The sequence below is a fragment of the Tamandua tetradactyla genome, chromosome 3 (assembly GCF_023851605.1).
Source record: "Tamandua tetradactyla isolate mTamTet1 chromosome 3, mTamTet1.pri, whole genome shotgun sequence".
NCBI classification, from domain to species: Eukaryota; Metazoa; Chordata; class Mammalia; order Pilosa; family Myrmecophagidae; genus Tamandua; species Tamandua tetradactyla.
In genome coordinates, this window is record NC_135329.1 from 82,156,506 (window position 1) to 82,169,072 (window position 12,567).

General features: G+C 37.9%; 1 protein-coding gene, 1 long non-coding RNA gene and 1 pseudogene across 2 annotated transcripts in view; 2 read left to right on the forward strand and 1 right to left on the reverse strand.

Moving 5' to 3' along the window:
- Positions 1-12,567, forward strand: part of LOC143677453 (rho guanine nucleotide exchange factor 4-like) — a 145,187-nt gene that overhangs the window by 5,227 nt on the left and 127,393 nt on the right. Inside the window, 1 exon segment of the mRNA XM_077153418.1 lies at positions 11,431-11,736. Coding sequence (XP_077009533.1) covers positions 11,431-11,736 — 306 coding nt within the window.
- The window catches only part of LOC143677455 (uncharacterized), a 33,484-nt gene continuing 23,749 nt past the window's right edge, over positions 2,833-12,567 (reverse strand). The window contains exons 2-3 of the long non-coding RNA XR_013172610.1: positions 3,964-4,087; positions 2,833-3,028 (exon numbers count right to left, since the gene is read on the reverse strand). This is a non-coding gene — a long non-coding RNA (uncharacterized LOC143677455). The remainder of the gene's footprint in view (positions 3,029-3,963; positions 4,088-12,567) is intronic.
- Positions 5,312-7,604, forward strand: LOC143676747 (E3 SUMO-protein ligase PIAS2 pseudogene; annotated as a pseudogene).

Genomic DNA, 12,567 nt, shown 5'->3' on the forward strand with positions numbered 1-12,567 from the left:
GTGGGAAAAAATGGAAATTTGATTTAAAAATATAGAGGTTAATAAGATGAGGAGTTAAGGGGACTGAAAGTGAGGTGCCTAGATTGGAGGTTCAGGGTCTGACATTTGAGCAAGCCTTGAATGATGAGGCATCTGTAAAGGTGGCCTTCTGTGGCCAAGCCCAGCTTTTCAGTGAAGTGAAAGAACTCTGTCCACATTGCCATCCCCATTGGTTCCTCATGCTTTAGATGCACTCTTGAAAGGATTTTCTCTTCAACTACACAGTGCCATATAATTTAACCTCCCACAGTTCCACCTCACCCCCTGAGACCTTAGCATCTTTGTGTTTGCATGACGAACACTAGGAGAAGGGTGCAGAAGATGCTACTTACCTTTGGAGATCTCCTTTCCTTGGGAATTCCAGAGTTGGGCATACAGCACCTTTGATTCCAGGTAAGGTAGGTCCCCACCATTTGCTGTTGGGTACAAACATGCACACGGGTTTGTACCCTAAGAGTGATTAACTAAAACAATTTTGAAACAACTTTGAAAAAGAAGAATAAGGTGGGAAGAAAACAGTATGGTATTGGCAGAGGGATACATACAGATCAATGAAAAAAATAATAGAAAACCTAATAGTAGACCCACACAAATATATCCAACAGATATATTTGCTAAAGTGCAAAAGTGATTCAGTGGAGAAATGATAGTCTTTTCAACAGACAATGCTGGAGCCTTTGGGCATATATAGGCAAAAAAAAAAAGAGAGAGAGAGAATCTTGACTTGAACTTCATGCCTTATTCAAAAATTAACTCAAAATTAATCATAGACTTATTTGTAAAATGTAATACTGTAAAACTTTCAGAGGAAAACATAGGAGCAAGTCTTTGGGACCTAGAGTTTGTAGACTTGACACCAAAAACACATCCGTAAAAGGAAAACTTGATAAATTGGACATCATCAATTTTTTTTAACTTTCGTTCTGTGACGATCCTAGTAAGAGGATTAAAAGATGATGAAAAGATAGTTATAGTCTGGGAGAAAATATTTGCAAACCATGTATCTGAACAAAAGATTAGTCTCTAGGATATATAAATACTTCAGTTCTAAATAGTATAAAGCAAGCAATCCAATAGAAAATGGACAAAAGACAGTTCCTGAAAATGTACTGATGGCAAATAAGCACAAGAAATATGTTCAAAATCATTAAACTTTAAGGAAATGCAAATTAAAAATACACTTAGAATGATTTTAAAAAATAGTGGCAACCCCAAATTCTAGCAAAGATGTGGAAAAAATGGATTTCTCATACATTGCTGGTGAGACGGTAAAGTGGTACACCCTGGAAAAAAGTCTTCTAGTTTCTCAGGAAACTAGACCTGGATTTATCATGTGACCCAGCAGTTGCACTCAGGGGACTGAAACTTAGTTTGTACAAAAACCTGTACACAAATGTTCAGAGCAACTTTATTATTGGTAACGGCCTCAAACTGGAAACAACCCAAATGTCCTTCAGTGGGTGAGTGGTTTGGTTAACAAACTCCACCACATCCATACCCCGGAATACTACTCGGCAATGAAAAGAAGCAAATGGTTGATGCATGAAGGAAGTTGGCTGGATCTCAAGGAATTGATGCAGAATGAAAAAAAGTTGGCCCCAAAGATCACATATCCATTTATGTGACCGTTTATGTAACATTCTTGAAATGTCACAATTGTAGAGGTGAGTGGTTGTCAGGGTTAGGCAGGAGGGTGTAGGAAGGCGGCTGAGGCCATGAAACGGTAGCATGAGGCATTTTTGTGATGAAGCTGTTCTGTGTCTTTACTGTAGTGAAACTCACACAAATCCACGCATGTAATAAAATTGCAGAGAACTAAATACACACACACGTGAATGAGTACAGGTAAAACTGGGGAAATTTGAATACGTTCAGTGGATTTTTATCAATGTCAATAACCTTGTTGTGTTCATATCCTGTAGTTATGCAGGTTGCTACCATTTTATTTACGGTTCTCTCTGTATTACCTCATACAACTGCATATCAGTCAACTCATCTAGTCCAGGGACGTTGGTGATAGTAGCACAATATTAAAATAAATTAAAAAGTTTCAAAATCTCAAATAAAAAGTTTAATTAGGAAAAGAAAACTATGTCATTAGTTTAATGGTTGCATATTTATTCATATATATGCATCACAATTTTAAACCAATTCTCTACTGTTTTGAACATTTAGGTTGTTTACAATGTATTACCATAACAAATAATGTTACGTTATGTATCCTGGTAGATAAGCTTTTGCAAATGCCCTAAAATCAGTTAGTCTTTCTCTCTCTTCTTTCTCTCCTCTCTCTCTCTTGCCTCTACTTTAAATAATCATCAAAAAAATGCATGCACATAGTTATAAAATCAAAATGGTACTAGGATGTTTCTCAAACTTTGAATGTACAGAAATCACCTGACATCCGTAGAAATGCAGATTCTGATTCAGATTCTATAATTTTACACTGCTGTTTTTTATTATTACTTTAAAATATTAATTTCCAGTTGTGATAGATAAAGTTCAACATCTTCCATCCCACTCCAGTCACCAACTCCACCACTTTCTCTCTCTGTTCCTCATCTTCTTAATATCATTTACCCAGCATAAGTTAAATTAGTAACAAATATTTATATTATTAATGGGTTTCAAATATTGTCCATTGTAAAGCCAAGTAGGGGACTAGAGTGACATTTCTTTTCTTGTTATCTTTCTGGAGTTAATAATTGTTTCATTTTTCACAGATCCTAAAAATCTACCCTTCAATTTGACTTATGTGTCCTTCAGATCATCGATAAACCATTTTCCAAATGTTCAAAGATGTCAGTTTTCTATTGAGCCTCTCCTTTCAACTGGAGCCCTTCCATAATCCTTTCACCTCCTGCTATAACTTGGACTAGTTGTTCCCCAGGAATACTGCTTAATTTTTCTTCCTGTTTCTTGGACCCTATATTTTCCTTCATCTTCATTTACTCCTCTATTGTGTTCAAGTATATCCTTCATTAGCTTCCTAGGACAAGATATTTAGGAGATCATTTTTAATTAAATATTTTTAAACTTTTTATCATAGTAACATACATATAAATGAAAATGTCCCATTTTAACCACTTTCAAGTGTACAATTGACTGATATTAATTACATTTGTAATATTGTGCTACTATCACCAATATCCTTGGACTAGATAAGTTCTGAAATGCAGAGGGCCCAGACTCTCCAGAACATCAACTAGTTCCATCCCCCTATCCCATATTATTGACAGCCCCTTCCAACATGAAAAAGTTAGAATGGGCATAACCCAAACACCCCTAAAGAGTAGGAGAAAGATCGAAGGTGATGGTGGAGTTATACAGAGAAGGTCAGGTTTAACAACGAGTATGATTGCTGAGTCATTATACATTTTATCTTTTAGTCTCCAGTATCCTAGAGCAGCTAGAAGTAAAAACCTAAAATTGTGGAATTGTAATCCATACCAAACTCTGAAATCTGTCCTACAACTAATTGTTGCAATGTGCTTTGAAATTTATTGCTCCTTTGTATATATGTTATTTTTCATATATACATACAAAAAAGAAAACAAATCCATTGAGATGATAAAAGTATGTATATATAGAGAGAGAATAGAAATAACACCTAGGACTGAAGTCATATTTTCATTAGGCAAATTTTCTACATTATGTTTGATAACCTCTGAAAAAAATAAGCCAATTTTTAACATTGAAAAATTTAATATAGAGTTTTATCTTTGGGAATTTTGCTCTCAATAGAACTAATTATTTCCTCTGAATAAAACTGTGCCTCCTTCTTGTATAAAAAAAATTTATGGATGTAGAACAATTGATTCTCTATCATTTCCATTTTCTTTGATCAAAATGTCTCCTTTCTGGGTCTTTTTAGTTCCTTTATACTCATTCCCTTCCTTTTTGCTCAAATGATGAAGAACGTACATTGCAGCTTTTCCTCCTTTAATAGCAGGTGGCCTGGATGAGAAGGCAGCCGTTCCAGGCATAGTCTCCCCCAATTCCTTCTGTTCTGATGAAATATCAGATATTTCTGATGAAATAGCTCTTCCTAAAAAAGGTAAATGACCAAAAGATTAATTTAAAAATCAATGCCTTTTATGCTTTCTACCATTAAAGCTCTGACACTTTTAAAACAGTAACAACCATATTCTTGAGTTGGTGCTGTTTAAACAATTAGATAATCTATTTATTCATATCTAGTTAAGGTAATTGAAAACTGTGCAATAAGCGTTATATAAATTCCATGTAACTAAACTAAAACTAAAGCCGTGAAAGTTTTCAAGCCTCATTCTATCATGCCACGGGTAGAGCTGCATTTTGGGCCCAGACTACCTGCCTGCAAAAACAAATATAAAGTAACAGGTTTAGACATTGGCCAAGTGCCTCCTTTATCCCCAAAACTGTCATCCCAGGACAGTGTTTCCCAACCCTTACTCGGTGTTAGAATCACTTGAGATGATTTTTAAAATACAGATACCTGGGTTTCAGAGATTCAGAATCAGTTGGGCTGGGGATCTGGGCCTAAGTAATTCTAACCTGGAGCCTCATATGCTGCCTTTTAGTTGGAAGTAAGCTATCTACTCTAAAAGCAAAAGGATATTCCATAAACTTATCCTGAGATTGTAAACTGATACACAATTTCTAGAAGGCAATGCAACTTTATGTAATATAAGCATATAGTATAATATATAAAATGTCTCTAATAGGCGTTTTTAAAAAGGAAATAAAAGAGGAATCTGAAGTTTTTAGTTTTCCCATTTAAATTTAGAAGTTCTGTAATTTATAAAATAGAATAGTAATACCATCTTCAAATTATGAAATAGAATGTTTTCACATGGAAAAATATTTTTGCTATACTGAAAAAAGTACGTTGATATTCTGTGTTTGCATCTTGAAAAGCAAATTGGAAAGCTAATGCTATCACTGAATAGAATTACCAGCCACTTTTTTACAACTGTATTTTTAGTTCAGAACAACAAAACAAAATTTAAAGCAAACAAATAAAAAACCCAAGCAGTTATTTACACCTACTTTTACTTAGTATTCTATTTTCTGGCTCTTCTACGTTCTTCCCTTTCTTTATAATAATTTGAACTAGATATTTTTTCTCAATCCATTTCTGGATCTGTTTACTCTTTGTGTCCAAATAATGTCCAATATTTGATGAAAAAGTTAGTTCCTTCATCTGGGGTTGGTCCTGGTTTGAAACAGAAAGATTTGGTGCCAGAACTAGTTACTACTCTTGTAACCAGAGACTGCATAAAATCTTAAGATGCAGCAGGGATCCAAACGGTGCGCTCATGGTGACGTTTAGTTTCAGAGACCAGTGACCACTTAGTAAACTGCAGAGACAGACATGAAGGCATTAAATTTTTAGCTGCCCTTTAAAGCTCTGAAATGTGTCCATTTATTCTTACTATCAGTGATGAAAGAACACCCCAAAAATGGTCCTTTAAAAGGAACAGGTCCAGCTTTATGATAAGCACGTTCTTTCTGACATGTAGCAGCATCTGTGAAATACTCCCCCAGTCCAGGTGCTTTACTGGTCTCTCCTCGCTGCTGAAGGCTCATGTCATGCTGACCATGCTAGCAGAGGGAGCTCCTGCGTGCTGCCCTCGTTTTTGCTGTCTTTGGAAATCTTATTAGAAAATCACTTGACTCATTAAAGGCCCTGGGACGATTGAGCGCATGACCTGCTGCTGAGGGCTCTGCATTTAATGAAGAGTGGCTGCAGCCCTGCGGTTCAGATTCAAATCACAGACTTGTCTAGACGCCGAGACTGCTGAAGGACTTTCTGATTTATCCACAATAAAATCATCAGTTTTCAATTTGGATGGTAGCTCGTCACCTGTAGAACCTGACTTGGCTGTAGCTGTAATCCATCCATTGCCTTCCATTTCAGTTGTACCTCTCTCACTGCCTTCTCCTGTGGATTCTGTTCTGCTTCAAGATACTAAACCCACGTTTGAGATGCAGCAGCCATCTCCCCCAATTCCTCCTGCTCAACCTGGCGTGCAGTTTAAAAAATCTGCCCTTTTATGATATCCTTGATGTTCTCATCAAGCCCACGTGTTTAGTTCAAAGCAGTAATTCAACAATTTCAAGAGAAGTTTTTTAATTTTATTTTTGCTCTGACACTGCAACAAGTTGGAGAGATATGCATTTCAAGAGACCTTTTGCCAGGTAGTAGGAGAGATTATACAGTTCAAGTTCAGCTGAGACTTTGCCTGGCAGAGACAAGTTGCCCTCAAGAAGATAATTATCCCAGCAGTCTTTGTATAAAAGTAAATGGGGGAGGAGGGCTACCGTGGCTCAGTGGCAGAGTTCTCGCCTGCCATGCCAGAGACCGGGGTTCGATTTCCAGTACCTGCCCATGCAAAAAAAAAAAGTTAAAAGTAAATGGGAAACAGTTTCCTTTGCCTGGCTATGCAGCACCTCCTAAAAATGGGAGTGAACAGAAATACCCTGTTTGCCCCTTGAATATTACATCTTTAGTTAGGTTATCTTCAGCTATGCCAAATCAGATTTCCATTCTGAGAGCAACAGAAATTGGAATGAAGTTCACCATTTCTGTATATCTTGATGACAGCTCACATAGGCCGTGTTACTACAGGTGTTAAAAATGAAAGATATAAGAAACAAGCTCTTATCATTCCAGAGCACTAATTAAAGAAAAACTTACTGCAGATCCTGTAGTGAAGTTGGTCCATCTAGCCTTTGGATATCCTTGATGTGTCCTTTTGGGAAAATGAGACTAACAATCCCATGCTGTGCAGTGACTTGTACAATGTGCAGTATTTTGACGCTGCTCTTTATCTACAAATGAGTAAGAAGAAGCCCACCTGGATTTGTCCTGTGTGTGACCAAAAGGCGTCTATCAAAGTCTAATAGTAAATGGGCTTTTTATGGAAATTCTCAGTGACACTTCCGACATGGATGAGATCAGATTCCAAGAAGATGGTTCTTGGTGTCCAGTAAGAGTAGGAAGAAAGAACCTATGAAAATATTCAGCCAACCATATACAAAAATAGAAACTTCTAGTGTCCTTAGTAAACTTTGTTCAGTGGCCCATGAAGGCAAACAAGCAGAAAGTGGATGTAACTGACCTAACAAGGCAAAGGTCTTCTGATGAAGAGGGAGACCCTCCTGCCAGAGGAAGTGCATCTTCATGTCAGAAACATAAAGCAGCCCAACCAGCGAGGTTCCCACATATCAGCCATCTTCTGTAAGTGTGCCAGGGGCACTTCAGTTGATCCTGCTGCTATTCCACCTTCATTAACAGACTGCACAGTGCTATTCCACCACACGCAAAATCAGGCATGTCATCGGACTGGCCAGGTGTGCATTTTCTTTCCCTTATTCCAGTTGATCCCCAGTGCTGTTCTGCTGTGACTTTGGGTGGTCTCAGCTCACCCTTACAGCAAGGAGTACATCTCTCACCACCACAGCCCCCGGGAAAGCAGTACTCCTGTTAGTTCCTCCAGCAGCGGGAGTGAGATGGGTCAGAGCCAGCAGCAGAAGTAACGTTCCTCATATCATCTCACTGGACTGAGGAGGACTCTCGATCCCACAAATCATGAATCACAACTGCTGCTTCTTGGATCTCTGGTCCATTGAACTTTTTTTCTTTTTGGCAGTTACTTTGGTATGTATTGAAATGTCAAATGGGTTCTTTTCTTCCTGAGAGGTGAACAAGGATGATCTTTCTGAGAGAGGAGCACAGATGACTGCCCCAAGAAGCAGATGACATGCAAGGATTCTCTTATTCATGCTGCATTCTGAGCTTCAGCTATATCCAGCCATAACGATATCTATCTTTGTAAGAGATAGATTTCAATTTCATATGTTGCTGGATGGGTTCTACAAATCAGTTAAATTTTTTTGTTGTAATACACAGCAATAAATTTATGTGAATATTCAAGTAAACTTTTCTAACTTAAAAATGTAATGATTCAAGAATGACAGCAACTTGTGTTTAACCACATGTGAAGGGAAAAGAAATATATAGAAAGGAGTAATGTTTGCCGAATGAGGCCTTTCCATGGAGATTTCTTCTATTTTGCTGAAGTGGTGAAGCCTTGATAGGGGGCCAATGCATGAGTTCCATTTTTCTTCCTGTAGTTCACTTTTTTCTTGTTACAGATTTTTCTCTGAAATTTACACTTTCACATTGTTTTCTAATGAATGCAGAATCAAATTCTGGGATTTGCTGATCTTTTTTCATTGTTATGCTGAAGAACACTATACAGATTCTTCCCTGGCATCAAGTTTATTATTTTGGTAACTGTACATTCTCAGTCGAGAATTTTCTGTAAATTTGGGAGCTCTCTCAAAAAGAAATTCTGCGTAGCCATGGCAGGAAATGTTTTGGGGGTAAGTTGTGGTTGGAATGTTCCTTAGAATTTTGGTCACACTCTGCAGAAACATTGAGAGCGTTGATAGCAGGGAAAGAGCAAGTTTAGGGGCGGTAGGAATAGCAAAGTTTAAGTTCTTCCTCAGATTTTAATTTATTCACTTCTTTTACAGAAGTCTCATACAATATCTGTTGAAACTTTTTAGATTTTAGTAACACTGGCACTAAAGAAAAAAAAGAGTTTTACATCTCCGATCCTATTTCTTGGCTCTGTAATCTCAGCCTGATAGCAGTGATTTTCAGACATGAAGAAAAAAGAAAAATTACCAAGGGGTGGGGGCAGAAGCAGATGTCCTTATTTAAGAAGGGTGTGCATTGTGAAGTAGGTCCCAGACCATCCTCCGGGGGGGATGGTCTGGGACCTACTTAATGCCTCTTTCCACTCTGCCCCCATGCCTTCCAGGGACCCCTGTGGTTCTGCCGGTGCACTCTGAAAACCCTCTTCTATAGTGTTGGATTTTAAATCACTCAGGAAACTGAGTTCTACCACTTAGAGAAGGTTTTTCATTCAAATTTTCTATTTTCCTTTGCTTCATTTGGTTTCCTAAATAATTTTTGAATTCTGAAGAATTCATCATTTTCCTAAGCTATATCTACTTCCCTAAATACAACACTTTTTTTTTTCTGATGAATCCAACCTATTTATTTCTCACACTGAAGTGCCCAGATGAGAACTCTCCAATTTCCTTTGGAATAGGGACACATTACTTAACGGTTCATGCAACTCCAGAGAGATGGATTGTCACTGCTTGGCCCTTTATATTTTCTCAAATTTTCATGGCCTTTATGTACTCCTTTGGTACTGATTTAATTTCATGTGGTTCTCTACATTGTCCCTTCATTGGCTATATCATCTCTTTGATATCCCTTCAGGAGGGCTGCTTATTATTAAAGATGCAGAAAAAAATGAAATTTTCCAGCAGTAGTTGCATCATAGTTGTCAATTATATCTTCTTAGTCATTACATTTCTAATTCATGTCCAGATTGTTATTGGAAAAGACCATGGATTCTTTTGCCAATATGCTCAATAACCAATTCCTGAGACACCAGGGTTTCAAAGAGAGATTTTATTATTTAGGTGCATGGTAGGCCCAAAATATGTCTCCCTGGACTGCAGTAATTCTGATAGTTTTATTAGAGAAAAAGATAGGCAGAGTTCAGGATGATGAGCACAGTGGCTCCAACTGATGTAATTAGAGGTGATCTAATTACTGAGCGTGCACAGATGGATTACATTGCTTAGTCACAGGTAAGAAATGGTAGAATGAAGTATAGATGACTTGTAGTTTAAAGTCTAAACTACTGTGCATGTCAGGCAGGCCCACTTTGGTTAGATCATAACTTTGGACTTCGGGTGGGTTAGTTCTGGGCAGACCCAAGACCCTTCACTAATAAACCTTAGGGGCTGTCTTTAGTGATTACAAGACTCTAAAGTTGGAAAACTGGATATCTGGGTACAAACAAAGGTTAGTCATAAGGTTTTTACAGTCACTGGAGCAGAAGATAAAGGTTATACAATCATTATCAGAGATCCAGGCAGCTGGATTACAATTGAGAGATTTCAGGTATTTCCCTCTGTCTACTCCAGTTTACCAGAAAGCAAAAAGGAATATCTATGTAATGATGCAGCAATCAAAGTCATCCCTTAAATTCTGATTTCTTGGTTACTCTCTGGTCCAAATAAAGAACTTCTTCCTAGTAAGCTCTTATGTTGCTGCTCTAAATTCAGATGCAATTCCTGTTAACTTGGTAATCAGATAACCTGATTTGTGTGGTATAATTTGTTAATAAATAAATAGCATACAAAAAATAAACAAACAAAACTGGGATAAAGTTCTTGCATCCTACAGAACAGATTTCTATAAATCAGAAAGAAAAATGATCTAATTGGAAAAATAAAGGAGAATGAATAGGCAACTCACAAAAGAGTTAACAAATGAAAAGAAATACAAATTAAAACAAGATAGGACTTCACACCCATTAACATGACAAAACCTAGAGTCTGGAGGTATGAGTGAGGATATAGGGAAGACACTTTAGTGTGCACCAGGACAGGCTGACAGATTTGTTATTGTTCATCAGGAACCCCAGTGTTCATGGAAAGAATAAACAAATTATGGTATTTTCATATAATGGTAATTATAAATTTATTATAGCTATTATGTAAACATAGATCCTGAAAACACTTTATAGTATCTCATATTTTTCCCACATATAAAATATACTGTTGATATATATCTAGCTGGAATTTAAAAACATGAACTGGATCTACACACCAGATTCACAAGAGTGAGCAGAGAGTCCTCGGGAGGGAGAATAGGGTTAGAGAAGGGGGCAGAAGATGTCAACTATTCTGTAATTTTTATTTTGTTTTAAAATAAATGTTAACATTTGATCACTTTGGGTGCTGGGTAAAAGATGCTTGTTTTATTGTGGTATTTTTCTGTATGCCTCTTAATTTTCAAAATAAAAGGGTTTTAAATAATACAATTAGGGTGTCTCAATGCATAAATGCAGGCTGGGGCAAAGTGATGGCAGCTTAGGTGAGATGTAGCTGAGATAAATTTGAGTTGATATCTGTGTGAAGGAAGAATAAGTTGAGTGCCTGAAGTGAGTTTCTGTTTAAATTCAAGGGATATTGTTTAACCCCAGAGCTTTTTGCCCCACCTGCTGACTTTTAAAAAAGTATTAACAACAAGCTTGCCAAGTTTAGTAATTACTTTCAAGACCTAATTCTTCTGATTAGGTAGAAGACTTTCCAAAATAGTCCTGGAAATAGAAAATTGAACAGTACCAAGAATTATTTTGTTCCTAACTTTCCAAAATTTCTGTGAACAAAGAATTTCACTGGAATATGTACTTTGTGGATTAACAAAAATATGGGGTTATACCCAAATGAGACCCAGAAAGGGCCCTGAGTCCCAAGTTGACATGCTCTCTATCTGAAATTTACTGAGAGGCCTCTTCTGCTCCCCAGAACCAGAGGCCACGGGAAGACCCGCCAGACGAGAAGCCTAATTGCACCCACATCCAGACAGCATCGCACAATGAACAAGCTCGGAGGCTGCTTTTCATCAGCGAGAGGGCGACGTGGGCCCTCCCATTAATCTTTGCCAAGAATGGTCCCAGGGGGGCTCCGTCCAAGCCCAGGACCAGCCCTCAGTGCCCCCACATCAGTCTGGATGACCTGTGGCTGGAGAAGATGCAGAAAAAGCAGTTGGAGAAGCAGGTGCAGATTGAAAGGAAGCTGCATGGAGGGATAGTGCTCAAAGACCTAGCCAAGGTAAGCCATGTGTGTGTGTACATCCTGAGATGTCACTTTGCATTCCCTCTTCCTCTACAGCTGCCTTTCATTTCCTAAGCTTTCCCAGGACTCTCTCCTGTGCTATAACTTATCTCCTGGGTCCTTGGGATTAGGGACACCTTACTAGACCCAAAACAGTACTGGCCTACAGGAGACATTCTTAATAGCACTGTGTTCCCCAGAATAACTGAGGTTTGGCTCGCTCTTCCTTCTCTGTGGGGTGTCAGTTCACATGGCTAATAAGTTTCTGCCCGTTTGTTTATTCCTATGCAAGGCAACAGAGCAAAGAGATGAGGACTTACATGACAATTACCATTTAGTGAGTGTGTATTATGTGTCAAACACTGCTAGAACCCTAGTAGCATTAGCTCTAATACTCCCAAAGGCATGTGACATTTTTATACAGCAGTCACAACTTAAATGATCTTAGTTAAATTTTCAGACCAGGGATATTTTGACACCATGATTTTTTGCATGCAACTATTGGCCTATTAAAAAATGACTTAATAGTGTATACATCCTACCTTTTACCCAGTCCTGACTGTTTCTTCTTTCCCTTTATTTTTATATTTTTATCAAGTATTTGTGAAATATAGACATCCCTGAGTTTCGCCTCACCCGTCAACACACACTTTTTACATTGAGGTGAAAGACGACATAGTTCACCACTTAAAAGTCCATAGTTCAGTGACATTTAGCATATTCACAGTGTTTTGCAGCCACCACCTCTTTCTAGATCCAAAACATTTCCATAAAGCCAAAAAGAAACCCTGTTCTCCTTAGCACTCATGACCTGTCTCCCTCTTCCCA